The sequence below is a fragment of the Misgurnus anguillicaudatus genome, chromosome 6 (assembly GCF_027580225.2).
Source record: "Misgurnus anguillicaudatus chromosome 6, ASM2758022v2, whole genome shotgun sequence".
In the NCBI taxonomy this organism is placed as follows: Eukaryota; Metazoa; Chordata; class Actinopteri; order Cypriniformes; family Cobitidae; genus Misgurnus; species Misgurnus anguillicaudatus.
In genome coordinates this window covers 23,698,389-23,717,149 of record NC_073342.2, presented here as the reverse complement: position 1 = coordinate 23,717,149, position 18,761 = coordinate 23,698,389, and the positions used below count along the sequence as shown (strand labels likewise).

Here is an 18,761-nt window from a genome sequence, read left to right as displayed (position 1 = left end):
TTCAACAAATTATCTATATACTTTACTACATTTCTACGTCCCTCTCAACAACTTTTCTGTTCAGTCTGGACCAGCAGAACTGGCATTACGATCCACCGGAAGTGGACGTGCATAAAGATCGCTGAAAGCGGAAGTACTACTTATCAGCATGATAATCCCCTATTGAATGCTTATATCTTCTATATGAAAATTGTGTCAGTGTTTTGGACCAAACCAGTTTATATTTATTCTTAAGCCTAACGTATTTATGCTAAAAGGAAAAAAGTTTCGTTTTAATTTCATGGAGGCTTTAACTTAAGACCACCAAGTAGCCTACATGTCAGTTAGGGTTAGGCCCTCAGGACTCATGTTAACAAAATTCACCTTTATCACATCCAAAAAGTGCATTTTATGTTCTCATTTGAGAAAACAAACGAAAACATTTGTCTTATCCTGCAATAAACTTATGCGTCTCTCTGGTTTCTGTCAGCTTACACGCATTCGTTTTAAACCGTCATTTTTTACATTCATATGACAAGATAAAGATGAGAATGGCGACGAACTGTCAAGCTCCAAAAAAAAGAAAAGAAAATCTAATTTCCGAGCTTTGTGTAACAAAGGGATAAACATTTATATAGTTTATATAAATTATAACCAAATAAAATCTCTAGCTATTCAAATCAAACGCGAACACCACGCACTCAGTGAGCGAGCGAGCGCCCTGTGCCATATAAGGAAAGGTACACCGGAAGATTAGGCCATGGATTTATTCCCTTGTGCATAAACGTACTTCATACTGATAAAATGTATACTTTGTAATCCACTGTAAATCGCTTAAGTTAAAAGCATTTATCAAATGCGTAAAAGTAGCAGAATTAGGAAACGTTGAAATTGCAAACGGAACCTTTGTTAAGTATTTTAGTTCCAAACGGAAGATTCTTTCTGCTGCACTGTTTTGATGTGAAGAATCGTGAACGTGCGAGAGGCATGAGTGAATCCCGTTACAGTAGATCATGATGTAAACCAAACCCTTAAATCTGCAGCCATGGAGTTAAAATGGTAGGTGACAACGCGGTTCTCTATGTAAGCGTGTCTTATTTAGTCGTTTCGAGTTTAATTGTACGTGTAAATAAGCGGACATTTAAGATATTAAGTTGTTTTTCTTTAGGGATGACCCTCCTGTCACTGGACCTGTTGTGTTCTCTAGGGATGTCTTTGACAAGTTCACGTTAGCACCTACCATTAAAGAATTGTATGCTTTTGTGCAAAGGTACGTGACGTACAAACACTGTGTGGTCACCCCGTTTTAAAATGTAACTTGACTGGTTTAACTGTGGTATTTGTAGTTAATTAGAAGAACATAATTCACCTATAAAATGAATGAGTTTTCTTTACCATAATTAACCATGGTTGCTACAGGGTATAACACAAACATTATTATTATGAAACAATTGTTACAGCCTGATTACTTTAGAAACCTTAACTTATACAAAACACATTTTCTTGCTTCTCTAGTTAATTTAATCTGAATCACATTTCTGCCCAAATACCACACAGTTACTGTATTAAAACCATGGTAAACTAAATTTCATAAATATATAGTAATAATTATTTTCAGTTTGCCTCACCACAATGCTGTTGTATCGTATCTTATTTTTACGATCATTTCATTTAAAGCCCTGATGTAAAACCTGAGGAAACATGTGATAAAAATCCAGAAGTAACCTTATCACAACCAAAATCTTCAAACTGTGAGAAAGAAGATCCACAAAACAGCACCAATAACAGCAATGGCTCAGTTGAACCAATGCCTGACAGTAAGCAGAGTCAAAATGATGATAAACCCACACCTGTGAAGACTAAGGACAGTACAGCTTTTCCTGAACCTGTTGTGCCCTACCCATGCTACAGCACGTTACACGCAAGACAACGCAGGTTTTATTTGAACATGTTGAAAAACAAGAATTTTAGCAAAGCTACACAGGTACACCACATTGACACAGATATTAATTGCTTTCAGATATATGTACAATATGAGGCAGTTTTCATGTACAGTACTCTTATTTTAACAGCTTTTGTTGGAGCGTGTAAGCAACGAAGTATCCGAGTTCATGAAGTACCTGCAGGATGTTTCAAGAAAATGTGCAGATGCCTACAACTATATACCACCAGGTGGCATTCGCTACTGTGAGGTATAGTGGATGTTTAATAGTTTTGTGATATTTTTCTGTAAATCTGTATGTGCTAAAGGATTTCTTTTTTTTTACTTTTTTTTAAAAGTATGTTAGTGATGTTGTTGTACCTTTTTAGGAATATTTTACAGCCTGCTTGGAACATATGAAAGGCTACCCCCAGTCTTACAGCATCCAAGAAATGACCAGCCTGACCGGTGGAAAATTTGTCTCTGAATTATCCCTAAACTTTGAGAAACAGCTCCTTGCAATGGTAGTTACTCTTTTGTAAATGTGTTTTTTTTTGTGATTCGTGACATCCTTGACTAATTCATCGCAATTGCACTTTCTTCCAAGGGAAAAATCGATATGGTGGAGAAAAAAGTAATGCCAGAACATACCCGCCTTGCAGGTGATTATGAGACCGTCTCATCTGTGATTCCTCCAGCTAAGAAAGCTAGCGCTCTACACACTGTAAGGGGCATTTTTGTGATTATGTGATACATTTTATGTATAAATTGTATTTGCATTGTGGTAATGAGAGTTGGGGGGTGAGGGTGCAGCCATGGAAAAATACCAAAATGCATATATGTGACCCTGTCTGTTAAATCCAGGTTAAAGTCTCATAATCTAATACTGAGATTAGTTTTGTTTTAAAGTTTTGTTTTAATAATTTTTATATATTTCGAACACAATAAAATTAATAATGACATATGAGACCCATGCAATTGTTTGACAAGTGTAAACCAGGGGTTTTCAAACTGGGGCATGGGGACCCCCAGGGGGATGTTCTAGGCCCCCCATAAAAGTTTAGAGAAAAGACAAAATTATAGAATTTTTTTTAGGTAGGGGGTCCCTTACAAAAAAGTCATCATGTGGGCGTGCTTCACATCATAATTTTGAAAACCCCAGGTATAGACTGCTATGAATGGTTTTAACCACTAGATGGCACAGTTGCGCTTGTTTTTAAATCCCATGATCAAATACATTTACTCTCTTAGACTGTATGTGTGCAATACTACCTGTGTGCTAATGTACTGATGTGATAGGCCTGGGTTTATAACTAAATGTAATGTATGTTTTGATCTCTTAACATTTTGTAGCCCATCAGCAGTGACAGTAATGCAGAAAAACTCAGCGCTACCTACGAACCACATGTGTGTCTTTCCAAAGAAGCATTCCTTCAGCTCGTGAACAACGACCCTGAGTTCACTGACGCATGGGAGCTGCCTGTTTGGGTCAAAATGAACACTACAAGAGGTCAGGGTTCACCAAGAATCCGTATTGGTCTTATTGTCTGAAATGCATTTAGTCACTTGTATTATTATTGACAACATTAATGGTTAATATGGTCTATAAAAGTCATAAATGAATGCATTGCAATTCAAGACCACAAGTTAAAACATAGTTCCTGTAGCTCACTTGGCAGAGCATTACGTTAGGGCGATCATACATATAGATAAAATGTATAGCTTGAATGCACTGCTTTATATAAAAGATGTATATTGTTGTATTGTAAAAGAACATTATAGTCACAAAATAGTCACAGTAAATGTTGTGGTTGTCATCAGGTAGTGGTCAGAGTAAAACGGCATACATAGATCCTCCACTCCTGAAGACCGAGATGAGCTTGAGAGAGAGAAATCTGATGTTTCACGAGGAGAGCTTAAAGCTTGCAATTAGGAAGACTGTAAGACGCCCAATATTCTTCCTTACGTCTGAAAACCACTCCTTCGGAAAGGACCCTCCACCTGAGGTAGGGTAAACATATTGAGATAAGTAGCTTAGTTTAAATAGTATTTTAAAGTGATAAATAATATTCTTTTGCTCAGGAAAAAATCTCTAGGAGTGTGGTTGCATTTGACAATGCCGGCATGGACTTCGAAACCGATTTTACAGACCTTGAGTCATTCGGGGAGTCCTGCAAGACCACTGCAAAAGTAAAGGCACAGAATGAACCAAAAACAGCATTTGTTCCCATTCAGCTCATGTCAAGCCCAAAGAAACCGACAAGCTCTCTGAATCCAAGCGTGGACAGGTCAACATCTCAGGATGGTCCCAAAGAACCCCTTAATACTACACCAACTAAGGTCCAGAGTGAAGCTGACGTGTCTTCGGCTGATGGACGAAACAGTATATTGGATGAAAGTGTGGCTTCTGAGGAGGAACTTGTGAAGGAAGAAAAGATAGAAGTGCTGGTTTCAGGTCAGTTCCAACCCACCAAAAAGCTCAGAAGAATGATCAACCAGGATTCAGACTCTGACGAGGACAAGCTGGTAATAGATCAGTTTGCTTCCCCGAAAACCCAGGGAATCGCTCAACAAACGCCCGAAGTGTCCTCACCTCAAGCACTCGACCTATCCAGGGCAACGACAGAAAACTCTTTGGGCAAAGGAATAAAGAAGGCCATTAAAAGGCCAAGAATTTCCGGGGAATGCGATCAGCTTGGTCAGATTTTGCGGATGCAGGACGCTATGATGAAAGCCACTCCCGGTAAAAACCAAGAACCACAAAAAGTACCGGTGGCAGAAGATAAACCTACAGAACAAAGAACGTACTCTCTGGTCAAACCGTGTGTCACCTCATACCTGGAGTCCAGAGAGGGTCAGGGCGAGGAGACCACAGCGTCTACTGCAGTTCCTGTGCTGGCGGGCGCTCAGAAAAAACGTTAGTGCTTCAGCATCTTAAAGTTGATGACTAACATTTTTGAAAACTACTATGTTTTTGTCTTTCCTTCTGTCTGACTGTTTTTCTCTTTGTCTCTTAGTTTATTTGTCTCTATGGTGGTGTCTCACTTTTTGTCTGTCTTCCTCTGTCTATCAGACTATTTCTATATTTGTCTGTCTAATTGTCTCTCTATCTGTCTCAGACTACCCGACTGTCTATGTATCTGTCTGTCTCTCTTTGTCATTGTCTTTTTATTTGTCTCTCTGTCACTGTATCTGTCTCTCTTATTCTGTCACTATTTGTCTGTATGACAGTTTATCTCTCCCTCTCTCTTTGTCTCTCCGATGGTGTCCCACTTTTTGTCTATTTGTCTCTGTCTATCAGGCTGTCTCTATATTTGTCTGTCTAAATGTCTCTTTATCTGTCTTACAGTGTCTTTCAGTCTGTCTCTGACTACCTGACTGTCTATGTATCTGTCTGTCTCTCTTTGTCACTGTCTTTTTATTTGTCTCTCTGTCTGTCTGTCACTGTATCTGTCTCTATCTGTCTCTCTTATTCTGCCACTATTTGTGTGTCTGATTGTTTTTCTATGTGTCTCCCAGTTTATCTCTCTCTCTTTTTGTCCCTCCGATGGTGTCCCACTTTTTGTCTATCTGTCTCTGTCTATCAGGCTGTCTCTGTATCTGTCTGTCTAATTGCCTCTCTATCTGTCTTACGATGGCTTTCGGTCTGTCTCTGACTACCTGACTGTCTATGTATCTGTCTGTCTCTTTTTGTCGCTGTCTTTTTATTTGTCTCTTTGTCTGTCTGTCACTGTATCTGTCTCTCTTATTCTGTCACTATATGTCTGTCTGTCTGTCTGTCCTTATCTCTGTCTCAGTTTATTTGTCTCTCTATGTCTCTCCAATGGTGTCTCACTTTTTGTCTTCCTCTCTGTCTATCAGACTATCTCTATATCGGTCTGATTGTCTCTCTGTGTTTCTTTCTGTCTGTCTCTGTCCTCTGACTGTCTCTCTCTCTCTCTCTCTATCTGTCTGTCTCTTTCTCTGTGTGACTGTTGCTTCAGCTGTCTCACAGTCTGTCTAAATGTCTCTCTATCTGTCTTACAGTGTTTCACTTTTTGTCTTCCTCTCTGTCTATCAGACTATCTCTATATTTAGCTGTCTGATTGTCTCTCGATCTGTCTGTCTCTTCTTAGTGTGACTGTCTTTTCAGCTGTCTCGCTGTCTGTCTGTCTGTCTGTCTGTCTTAGTGGCTATTTGTCTGTCTGTCTCTATATGTCTGTTTGACTGTATCTGACTCTCTTAGTCTCTTTCTGTCTTTGTCTCTCTATTTCTGACTGTCACTCTGTTGTCTGATCTGTTTTTCTTGTTTGTCTCTTTATCTGTCTGTAAGTCACTGTATCTGTTTGTGTCTCTATTTTTCTGTTTATCTTATTCTTTCACTATTTGTCTGCCTGACTGTTTTTCTCTCTGTCTCTCAGTTCATCTCTCTCTCTTTGTCTCTCCGCTAGTGTCCCACTTTTTGTCTGTTTCTCTATTTGTCTGCCTGTATGTCTTGCTATCTGTCTCTCTCTGTCTCTTTGGGACTGTCTTTTTATCTATCTGTCTGACTGTCGGTTTGTCTCTATATGTCTCTTTGTCTGTATCTGTCTGTCTGTCTCTCTCTCTCTCTTCCCTTTGTCTGTCTTTGTCTATCAGAATATATCTATATTTGTCTGATTGTCTCTCTATGTGTCTGTCTCTGTCCTTCTGACTGTCTCTCTATCTGTCTGTTTCTTTTTCCATATGAATGTCTTTTCAGCAGTCTCGCTGTCTGTCTTCTCTTTTTTTCTATCTCTGTCTGTCTCTCTCTCTCTCTTCTCTATGTCTGTCTTTGTCTATCAGAATATATCTATATTTGTCTGATTGTCTCTCTATGTGTCTTTCTGTCTGTCTCTGTCCGTCTGACTGTCTCTCTATCTGTCTGTTTCTTTTTCTTTTTGTGTCTTTTCAGCAGTCTCGCTGTCTGTCTTCTCTTTTTTTCTATCTCTGTCTGTCTCCTCTTTTTTTCTATCTCTGTCTGTCTCCTCTTTTTTTCTATCTCTGTCTGTCTCTCTCTCTTTGTCCGTCTCTTGCTCTCTCTGACTGTCTCTCTGTCTGTCTAATCTGTTTCTCTGTTTTTCTTGTCTGTCTCTTTATCTGTCTGTATGGCACTGTATCTGTCTGTATCTCTATTTATCAGTCTGTCTGTCTGTCTATCTTATTCTTTCACTATTTGTCTGCCTGACTGTTTTTCTCACTGTCTTTCAGTTTATCTCTCTCTCTCTCTCTCTCTTTGTCTCTCCGATGGTGTCTCACTTTTTAGACTGTCTCTGTATTTGTCTGTCTGATTGTTTCTCTAGCTGTCTGTCTGCCTGTCTGTCTTGCTATCTGTCTCTCACTGCCTCTTTGTGACTGTCTTTCTTATCTGTCTGTCTGACTGCCTGTCTGTCTCTATCTGACTGTCTGTCTCGCTCTCTCTGACTGTCTCTGGCTATCAGACAATCTCTATATTTACTGTATCTGTCTGATTGTCGCTCTCTCTCCATCTGACTGTCTCTTTATCTGTCTGTCTGTTTCTTTCTCCGTGTGACTGTCTCGCTGTCTGTCTGTCTTCTCTTTCTCTCTCTCTCTTTTTGTCTGTCTCTCGCTTTTTTCTGACTGTCACTCTGTGTGTTAGTCTGTTTTTCTTGTCTCTTTATCTGTCTGTATGTCACTGTATCTGTCTGTGTCTGTATTTATCTGTCTCTGTCTGTCTGTATATCTTATTCTTTCACTATTTGTCTGCCTGACTGTTTTTCTCTTTGTCTCTTAGTTTATCTCTTTCTCTCTTTGTCTCTCCGATGGTGTCCCACTTTTTGTCTTTCTGTCTATCTTTCTCTGTCTGTCTCTCCATCTGTCTCACTGTTTGTCTTTCCACAGGCCTTTTAAAAGAGGATCTTCAGGTGAGTGCAGAGGATGAGCTTGACTTTGATCCTCCAGCAGAGGGCAGCGTTCTGTACAAACTTTACAGCCTGCAGGACATTCTGCTCATGGTGCGGAGCAGCGTGCCGATCGCTCACCCGAGACACGACCGAGGGAACTTCAGGGTGAGTTTAAACATGGTCAGGAAGTCTGTGCATTTTCCCTCTATGTTCTTGGTTAAGGGATACACCCAAAAGTCATTGTTTGATAAATCAGCTTCTATGTAAAGAAATACACTACATTGATGTTTAATGTCCTCTTTTGTTTACTATATAATTAAACTTGAGTGAGTATGTTGACATGCCAATCATCATTATTATTTATCCTTAAAGCAGGGTTGAGTAATGTCCACCACTCCCTCTCTTTAAACATCCAGCTTTCCTGTGTGAATCTGCACAGCGTGCTTTAAATCTTATCACTGTATATACAGACTCTTTCCAGTCAGTCTGCCAAAAACATAGACGATAAGATCAGGCTACAAAGTCTTGATTTTACATGAATACAACTTCTGTTTTACACTTCTTTTCTACTGTGTAAAAATACAGTGACTCATTAGAGCATTACAATCAGCGAGTCTCTGTTTGTGTAGGCTGTCCCAGTCCACGTTTTACCCAAACTGGAGTATCAGCTGTGTTACGGAGCCGAGAGTCTGACCCATACGGAGGCCTGTCAGCTGTGGGCCGAGAAACTTCTTCACTCCAGCACCGCTTCTTTCATAAGTAAGAGGTGTTTTGTCAGCTTACACAAATACTCAATCTCTCCAAACCTGTACAACTTGCTTTTTTCTGTGGACCACAAAGGGAGATGTTTGTGGAGAATATAGGCTTGATAAACATGCTTCAAAAAGAATGCAGAGGCTATATATTACTGAAATGTTCAGCTGCTTTAATGCCTTAAATTCGGAGAGTTGGTTTTACTCAGAAGGGAGAGTCAGCACAAAAGCGAACTTCCCGTAAACTCCCAGCATGCCTCACTCGTGACTCACTGTTTGGAAGCATGGTTGCCATAGCTACCAACATTTTGGTGTTGAAAGGGCTGCACAAGAATGCAACCACACGTATTAGATCTCCGTCAGGGTGTACTGTATGGTTACTTGGGTTACACCATTAAAAAAAGGAAAGGGTACAACTAAGTTATGCTGAGTTAAGAAAACTTCTTCACTTAAGCTCATGAAGTTTATTTTATAGATAGTGATTGATTTGTCTCTAATGTGAGAATGCCCATAAAATGCTCGACTGCTCTCTATGCCTGAAGGTAGAAAAAACCTTCAGAGAGGAATGCAGTCGAGCGTCGCCCTCAACATTTCTCCTGCTTTTGAGATTCCTCTCAGGGCTTTGTAAAGGAATCTAGTCTTCTTTAAACTGGATCCATGCTTTAAGATAACAGTGGGCTGAGATTGTACATATTTTGGCATGGTTCCGAAAAACCTTTTGAACTGCCTGTAACTGAGTTAGCACTCGGACATTGGAGGCAGATTAAAGCCAGTTTGTGCCACTTATTGTACAGTAAAGAAGTGCTCTTAGGGTTTAAACATGGTAAAATTACTGGAACTCATTGCTCATTGTTAAGTTTAAATTATTGTAATATGTGAGATGAAAAAGAGAACAGGGTGAACAAGAAATGTAAGACTAGAGGATAAATTAAAGCAATAAACCCCAAGAAGCACTGGGTTACCAGTGCATTTTATAACAGCTAAGGGTCGTTGTTGGGCACAACGCGAAGCGGACGCAGCAAAGACACAATGAAAATATAATTTAAGACTGTGGTGTTTATTTTTATAAATCAACATTCATCTAAAATATACATTAACATTTATATCGTGCAACTGTTGAAGTGATGATCAGACATGCTTGGAAGCATTTCCCCGTCAGTGTTTTTTTTTTTTAAGTTGCCCGACCCAGTTTTAGTTTAATGTTTAGTTTAAAACTATCTTCTTTAAATAAACATAAAATATCAAATGAAAGAACAGACCATCCGCTTTCCAACAACAACAACAAAAAAAGTTTCATCCTACCTTCATTTGTTCTCTTATCAGTTATCACCTCTCAAATTTTCAAAAGCGGACATAATTCCATTTTTGTGAAGAACTTTTGTAAGAGATCAGATTCAGAGCCATCAAAACTCACACGTTACGCTAAATCCACCACAACGCTGTTGTGAGTAAATGCGTCAGTGTTTAAGTTTGGTGAGATTGCCATCTAGTGGACAATAGCGGAAATATCCATTTAAGACAAAAACAACCCAGGGAACGTTTTCTCTTTATTGACGAAAAGACTCGACAATATCTATCACATTTATCTGGATATAGCCATAATTGTGCAAATGTAGAAAAATTAAAAAATGATTAAAGACTGTGGTGTTTATTTTCATAAATCAGTACGCAGCAACAGTGGCGCAGTGATACTTGTGATGCGGCCTGAACCGTGGGTTTACCGGGGTATTTTATCGTTTCGACCAATCAGAATGAAGAACCAGAACGAGCCGTTTTATAATATGCAATTATGCAGTGTTGTAAAAAGACATACAGAAATATTTTATAGTGGAATGCTGTTATTGACCAATCGGAATTACAGTTTTCTGAAAGCATGTGCAATGACTGACTGTGGTGCAATGATGCGTATGGGCGGAGCTTTGAACGTCTTGATGCTTATGTTTTTTTGGGGCAGTGATGGGTGGCATTTTGGTTTTGGGGTACAGTGATGCTTAAGGGGGAAATCTATAATTTTTGGGCGCAGTGGTCTATGCGGGTGGCACTTTGGTTTTAAGGTACAGTGATGCATGTGGGTGAGGCTTCAGTTTTTGGGTACAGTGATTTGTGTGGGTGAAGCTTTGATTTAGGGTGCAGTGATGCATGCGGATGAAGCTTTGCTTTTTGGGTACAGTGATGCATGTGAGTGAAGCTTTGCTTTTTGTTTGTAGTAATGCATGAGTAAAGTTCTGTTTTTTTGGGTGCAGTGATGCGTGCAGGTGAAGCTTTGATTTTTGGGTACAGTGATGCTTGCGGGTGAAGCTTTGATTTTTGGGTGATGTGATGCTTGCAGGTGAATCTTTGATTTTTTGGCGCAGTAATGTATGCTGGTGAAGCTTTGAGATTTGGGTGCAGTGATGCATGCAGGTGAAGCTTTGATTTTTGGGCGCAGTAATGTGTGCGGGTGAAGCTTTAATTTTTGGGCGCAGTAATGTGTGCGGGTGAAGCTTTAATTTTTGGGTGCAGTGATTCATGTGGCTGAAGCTTTGATTTTTGGGCGCAGTAATATGTGCAAGTGAAGCTTTGATTTTTGGGCGCAGTAATGCGTGCGGGACGAGTGAAGCTTAGATTTTTGGGTGCAGTAATGCGTGCGGGTGAAGCTTTGATTTTTGGTCACAGTAATGTGTGCGGGTGAAGCTTTGATTTTTGGTCACAGTAATGCGTGCCAGAGTAAAGCTTTGATTTTTGAGTACTATAATGCATGTGGGTGAAGCTTTGATTTTTGGGCGCAGTGATGCGTGCGGGTGAAGCTTTTTTTGGGCGCAGTGATGCATGCGGGTGAAGCTTTGATTTTTGGATACAATACTGCATGGGGGTGAAGCTTTGATTTTTGGGCGCAGTGATGCGTGCGGGTGAAGCTTTTTTTGGGCGCAGTGATGCATCCAGGTGGCACTTTGAATTTTGGATACAATGCTGCATGGGGGTGACATTTTGTTTTTTGGGTGCAGTAATGCATGTGGGTGAAGCTTTGATTTTTGTTTGTAGTAATGCATGAGTAAAGTTCTGTTTTTTTGGGTGCAGTGATGCGTGCAGGTAAAGTTTTGAATTTTGGGGACAGTGATGCGTGCAGGTGAAGCTTAGATTTTTGGGTACAGTGATGCGTGCGGGTGAAGCTTTGATTTTTGGGCGCAGTAATGTATGCGGGTGAAGCTTTGATTTTTGGGTGCAGTGATGCATGCAGGTGAAGCTATGATTTTTGGGCGCAGTAATGTGTGCGGGTAAAGTTTTGATATTTGGGTGCAGTGATGCATGTGGGTGAAGCTTTGATTTTTGGGTAGAGTGATGTTTGCGGGTGAAGCTTTGATTTTTGGGCGCAGTAATGCGTGTGGGACGAGTGAAGCTTTGATTTTTGGGTGCAGAAATGCGTGCCGGACGGGTGAAGTTTAGATTTTTGGTCACAGTAATGTGTGCGGGTGAAGCTTTGATTTTTGGGTAGAGTAATGCGTGCCAGAGTAAAGCTTTGATTTTTGAGTACAATAATGCATGTGGGTGAAGCTTTGATTTTTGGGCGCAGTGATGCGTGCGGGTGAAGCTTTTTTTGGGCGCAGTGATGCATGCGGGTGAAGCTTTGATTTTTGGATACAGTAGGGCATCCAGGTGGCACTTTGAATTTTGGATACAATGCTGCATGGGGGTGACATTTTGTTTTTTGGGTGCAGTAATGCATGTGGGTGAAGCTTTGATTTTTGTTTGTAGTAATGCATGAGTAAAGTTCTGTTTTTTTGGGTGCAGTGATGCGTGCAGGTGAAGCTTTGATTTTTGGGTACAGTGATGCGTGCAGGTGAAGCTTAGATTTTTGGGTACAATGATGCGTGCAGGTGAAGCTTTGATTTTTGGGTACAGTGATGCGTGCAGGTGAAGCTTAGATTTTTGGGTACAGTGATGCGTGCGGGTGAAGCTTTGATTTTTGGGCGCAGTAATGTGTGCGGGTGAAGCTTTGATTTTTGGGTGCAGTGATGCGTGCAGGTGAAGCTTTGATTTTTGGGCGCAGTAATGTGTGCGGGTAAAGCTTTGATTTTTTTGGTGCAGTAATGTGTGTGAATGAAGCTTTAATTTTTGGGTGCAGTGATGTATGCAACTGGAGCTTTGATTTTTGGGCACAGTAATGTGTGCGGGTGAAGCTTTAATTTTTGGGTGCAGTGATGCATGTGGCTGAAGCTTTGATTTTTGGGCACAGTAATGTGTGCGGGTGAAGCTTTGATTTTTGGGCACAGTAATGTGTGCGGGTGAAGCTTTAATTTTTGGGTGCAGTGATGCATGTGGCTGAAGCTTTGATTTTTGGGCACAGTAATGTGTGTGGGTGAAGCTTTGATTTTTGGGCACAGTAATGTGTGCGGGTGAAGCTTTGATTTTTGGGCGCAGTAATGCGTGTGGGACGAGTGAAGCTTTGCTTTTTGGGTGCAGTAATGCGTGGCGGACGGGTGAAGTTTTGATATTTGGGTGCAGTGATGCATGCGGGTGAAGCTTTGATTTTTGGTCACAGTAATGTGTGCGTGTGAAGCTTTGATTTTTGGGCGCAGTAATGTATGCGGGTGAAGCTTTGATTTTTGGGTGCAGTGATGCGTGCAGGTGAAGCTTTGATTTTTGGGCACAGTAATGTGTATGGGTGAAGCTTTAATTTTTGGGTGCAGTGATGCATGTGGCTGAAGCTTTGATTTTTGGGCACAGTAATGTGTGCGGGTGAAGCTTTAATTTTTGGGTGCAGTGATGCATGTGGCTGAAGCTTTGATTTTTGGGCACAGTAATGTGTGCGGGTGAAGCTTTAATTTTTGGGTGCAGTGATGCATGTGGCTGAAGCTTTGATTTTTGGGTACAGTAATGTGTGCGGGTGAAGCTTTGATTTTTGGGCGCAGTAATGCCTGCGGGAGGAGTGAAGCTTTGATTTTTGGGTGCAGTAATGCGTGCCGGACGGGTGAAGTTTTGATATTTGGGTGCAGTGATGCATGTGGGTGAAGCTTTGATTTTTGGTCACAGTAATGTGTGCGGCTGAAGCTTTGTTTTTTTGGGTGCTGTAATGCATGTGGGTGAAGCTTTGATTTTTGTTTGTAGTAATGCATGAGTAAATTTCAGTTTTTTTGGGTGCAGTGATGCATGCAGGTGAAGCTCTGATTTTTGGGTACGGTAGTGCATGTAGGTGGCATTTAGATTTTTGGGTACAATGATGGATGTGGGTGGGGCTTAGTTTTTTATGTAATTATACATGTGGCTGGAAGTTTTTTGGTGCTATAATTATGTGGGTGGAGCCTTAAATTTTGTGGTGCAATATGCATCTGGTCGGAGTTGATTTTTTTTTTTGTATGTGGGTGAAGCATGGAAATTTTAAGCTGATAGATCTGAATTGCAACTGAATAGAGATAAGTTTTTTCCATTCACTGTTTTGTGTTATTTGGCATAGAGCAGTAGCAGTGGATGGGGTGGAGATCTTTTTCTTAGAATGAACTCTTAATAACATCATTGTGAAATACTGCATAGACAGACACTGGGTAAATGGTGATTGCAAGATCAGTAACATTTCTCACCCTGTGAGTTTATGCTGCAGGTCGACACATGCCCGCTTTGCTTATTCTGAGTTAGATAACTCAGCATTCACCTGTTGACATAAATTAAAGTGTTTTTAAAGTTAATCAAATCATGTGCTGATTTAATGCTCTGATGCAACCTGCAGACGCTTTCAGTTCTTTTGGCTGTGTCAAATATAATGTAGGCTAAACCAACTAGAATAATTAATGAATCAACGTATTATCATTGAGATTATAGATAATAAGATGTAAAGGAAGAAATGTATTTTTGTTTTGATGTGTGTTTGTGTGCACAGGTCGCATTAATGCACACACATCAGAAGTTGCTGAGATTCAGGAGCTACAAGCTGACTGGATGCAGAGCATCACCTGTAATTTCAAGTGAGTTAATCTCATCCCATACCAGCCCATATATAACACACACCCCCTGTTCCACAGACAAGACTTAAGGCAAGTCCTAGATAAATACACATATCTCAACTGAAAATAACTTGCACTGACAGATCTTAAAATATGCCAGTGCCATTGATTTGTCTCAAGATAAACAGCAGTAACACCTTATCTAAGGCATGTTTATAAAAGATATTTAAACACCTGAAGGCCTAGTCCTGCCTATAGCTAATTAGACCATTAGCATCACGCTAAAAAATAACCAAAGAGTTTTGATATTTTTCCTATTTAAAACTTGACTCTTCTTTAGTTTCATTGTGTATTAAGGCCGACAGAAAATAAAAAGTTGCAATTTTCTAGGCAGATATGGCTAGGAACTATACTCTTATTCTGGCGTAATAATCAAGGACTTTGCTGTCGTAACATGGCTGCAGCAGGCGTAGTGATATCACAACTTTTAATTTTCCGTCGGTCTTAGTACACAATGGAACTACAGAAGAGCCAAATTTTAAATGGGAAAAATATAAATACTATTTGGTTATTTTTTAGCGTGATGCTAATGGTCTAATCAGATTCAATGGATTGTGCTAAGCTATGATAAAAGTGGTACCGCCAGACCCGGAGATCAGCTGAATGGATTCCAAAACTGTAAAAATCAAGTGTTTAACTTAAGGGGAGCTTTAAAATGAGCATATTTTCAAAAAAGTGGAGTGTTTAAAATTTTATATTTTATCTATTCAGATTAGTTTTAATGGCTTTTTAATATTTATTTTTCAAGCCAGCAAGATGTTTAAACATCCTCTATCACTTACTTAAGAAAGTCTCAACGTAAGTGTTTTCTTTTTATACTTCTACCTTTATTTTTAATTGTCACTTTACCATTGCTAAATTTGGATTTCCTATCGCAATGAAATCAGGCCAGATTTATTAACAGCTTGCGCTAGCACAAACCCCTGTTGGCTATAAAAACAAATGTTAGTATTTAATTAAGACACACAGTGAAAAATGTGTGCTGAAAAAAGGCGTGTAAAGTTATTTTTGCGACTAACCTTATTGAATTTTTATTTGATAGATATATGGGAAGAGATTATTTAAATGTATCACACAACGCGATTTACCTTTTTATTTACTAGTATATGCGCCAATATTTAGCACCCCAAAAAGCACGTCTTAAATGGCGTTGATGGTTGCACCTGTGCTCTTTAAAATCCACCGTCAATACATCAACCACAGAAATTTCAACATTTTTGGAGTTGCGAGTTCACATAATTTGCCCTGTTAAGTAAATCTGGCCCTTATTGTGTACATTTTTACAACTAGTGGCACCATAGGGAATACTGTCTTAAAATACTGGTTTTCCAAACACTAACTCTGTCCATCATTGTGCGATCATATAGATAGTCCCGCCCTGAACTCACGCCATTGGTTGAATCGTTATTTCTATGTAAAAATAGTCAGGAAGCTTATGCAAAGCACATTCTATTAATAGCCTCAATTTTAATATTTATTTATTACATATATTTAATATTAGCTTGGCTTCTTTTATGTATGTTAACATTTTAAAACAATGATAAAAAACATATCAACAAGTAAAATAAAATCAACAAATAAAACAAAAGAGTTTTGAGTACAATGTATCAGAAAGTACCCATCCAGATTGTTTTATCCATTGTGGTAGCCCTTGCTCACAAAAATGTTGGAAACCCCTGCTTTAAAGTATTAAGCCTGTAGTTTAGTGTGTGCATGTTTAGAAATTCAGTACACATCTGGACATGCTGTAACAACGCTCTGCCAGAACATGTAGGCTGTACAGTGTTTGCACTGAAAAAAAAAATCTATCATCAGCTGCAAATTCATATTCAGCTGTCACAGTGTGCAGTTCAGAAGCTGTCTATATGTGTTTGTGCTTACGTATTTTAACACCCGGCCCAGGCTTCAGGAAGGGCGATACCTGCTGGTTCACAAACCTCGCGAGGGCTTCGTGACCATCTTCAAATCAACCGACGGGAGCAAGACCCATCGCAGCGTGTACCACCTCCAGGCCGTGCACTCAGGTCCTCCTGCTGTAGCGCCAGGGATACCCTGGGTTTCCCTGGACCCCTGGCACATTCTGCCATTTCACCAAAATAACCACAGACCACCCTGTACCTTCCCCCCTCGGCCGGTTTTTCAGGTATGACTTTTAACTAAACTAAGCCAAACCAACATCACTGCATCTTTAAATAGAGAAACCTTTAGGTGATGTTCAAATGTAATTTAGAGATAACCACTAACATGCTTGCATGACAAACACTAAGAGACTAAGTGTGTTAAAGGTAATTCTTCTAAAAGTTACACAGTGCACCTTTAAAGACTCTGCTTGTTCCCATTACGGGATTGTCGGACAATCCTCTGAGTGGGGCATGTGTTAAAACAAGCCCCTCGCTGCCGTTCGCAATACTATTACGTCATGATGCATCGCATTTGTCCAAACCAAGACAGCAACATGACTCTTCAAATGCCATTGAGGCCATAAATGTATCTCTTAGCTTACAACTTTTAACGTTTGCCAAATCCTCCAAGGGGTGTGTCTATCGTTGCATAATCCCATTGAGTGCCACTTTCACACAGTTCTGTAAGGACACACCTATTTGGACGGCCCAAAGCATGCTGGGATCTTGCAACTAGATTTACAACTCCTGGCATTCAAGCAGACCCAACAGAAAGACATTAGGTCTTTTTGAATGTACGTGTCAACCTCTGTTTACACAAACTTGTTAAGTACTACAAGCATGAAGGTTTGCATAAAAAATGTCTACACATTTAAATTTATTCGTTTTAGTTTTATCCAAAGCAACTTATAAACAAGGGATAATTTAAAAAAATTTCAAGTTTGATGCTGTGTCCTTAAAGTACAGATCTGAATGGTTGGTTTGGATGTCTCCTGAACATACTTTTTTCTCACACAGGCAAATACGCAGAAAGGACCTCAAAAATATAGAAACAACATGACGGGAGCAGCCAATCCGAATCAAAAATCAAAGAAGAAGAAGAAGAAGAAGCAGAAAATCAATCATAAGAATCGGATGTGGCAAGAGAAGATGAGAGTCAAGCTCATGAACGACACAAAAAAACAAACAAACTTATGAAGGTGTTGAGAACTCATCTTAATAAGTTTAAGAACGTTGTAAAAAGTTTTTGTGTAAGCACAGTCTGTTCAATTTTCAAAAGCATTTAACTCTAATATTACTGTTGGCGTATGAACCACATTTAAATCACTGTATGATGTTCAAGAGTTTATTTAAGTGTTGTCTTGTTTTATTATTTGTTTCTGTAAAGATTAAAAGATAAATCGTTTATTACTATTAGTTATGGTCCTTTAATCTAATTGGACAAGCACAGTAGCACACTGCAAAAAGTGACTTTATAACTTGGTGTTTTTGTCTTGTTTTCGGTGGAGGTGTCAAGAGATTCTTGAATCGGGATGTGTTTTCTTGATGAGCAAAATGGCCAAGGAAGGTGAGTCTAGTTTTTAGACAAAAAATATAATTATATATAAAATAATATTAAATTAATCGAATTTGTGCTTAAAACAAGCAAAAAAAAAATCTGCCAATGGAATAAGAAAAAAATTTATGAAAAAAAATTAACTTATTTCAAGAAAATATTTATTTTCTTTGCTTGTTTTAAGCACTAATTTACTTAAATTTTTATATTTTTGTCTAAAGACTAGACTTGTTTCCGTAGGTGATTTTGCTCACCAGGAAAATACATTTTGATTTGGGGATTTTTGGATATTTTTACTGAAAAAAAAAAAATACTAAGTAAGAAAGTCATTCATTTTTTGCAGTGCAATGTTGTAGGAATATTGTCCACCATTTTAGCCAATCATGGGTCTGATGACATAATTTTGCTCTTTTTTTTGCTGTTTTGACTGATGCTAAATGCAGATATTTAAATTTTTAAAATGCATTGGACCACACTGAAAAAAAATTATTCATTGAATTTAATACATTTTTTTGGGGTGGGTGGTTGCAATCAATTTATTTAATCTACATTTAAACAAAAGTGTTATATTTTATTTTACTTTACTAATCTTTTTTGTTTAAATGTAGCTTAAAGGAATAGTCTACTCATTTTCAGTGTTGAAGTGTGTTGTTACCTTAACTAAGAAACTGTATTTTATGGCGTAATGGCACTTTTGGGAGTACTTTGACTCGGCGCAGTAACACCCTCCCTCTCCCATTATGAGAGGGAGAAGGGGAGCGGACTTTTCAGGCGAGTCGAAGTACTCCCAGGGGTGCTATTACGCCATAAAATATAG

The 18,761-nt window shown here is 39.2% G+C and overlaps 1 protein-coding gene across 2 annotated transcripts; it reads left to right on the top strand.

Annotated features, from left to right (window-relative positions):
- The first annotated feature begins 741 nt into the window (after positions 1 to 741).
- Positions 742 to 17,800, top strand: ice2 (interactor of little elongator complex ELL subunit 2). Of its 2 annotated transcripts, XM_073868818.1 has the most exons (15): positions 743 to 1,038; positions 1,148 to 1,249; positions 1,657 to 1,963; positions 2,052 to 2,171; positions 2,290 to 2,424; positions 2,508 to 2,624; positions 3,254 to 3,410; positions 3,722 to 3,906; positions 3,983 to 4,817; positions 7,760 to 7,926; positions 8,391 to 8,520; positions 14,365 to 14,450; positions 15,237 to 15,286; positions 16,391 to 16,631; positions 17,407 to 17,800. In XM_073868818.1, exons 1-15 carry the CDS (start codon positions 1,025 to 1,027, stop codon positions 17,584 to 17,586), a joined length of 2,826 nt encoding a protein of 941 aa, XP_073724919.1. In that variant the 5' UTR covers positions 743 to 1,024; the 3' UTR covers positions 17,587 to 17,800. The 2 variants fall into 2 exon arrangements, with proteins under 2 accessions (XP_073724920.1, XP_073724919.1); XM_073868819.1 differs by lacking the exon at positions 16,391 to 16,631 and having other exon boundaries at positions 742 to 1,038.
- Positions 17,801 to 18,761: the final 961 nt, after the last annotated feature.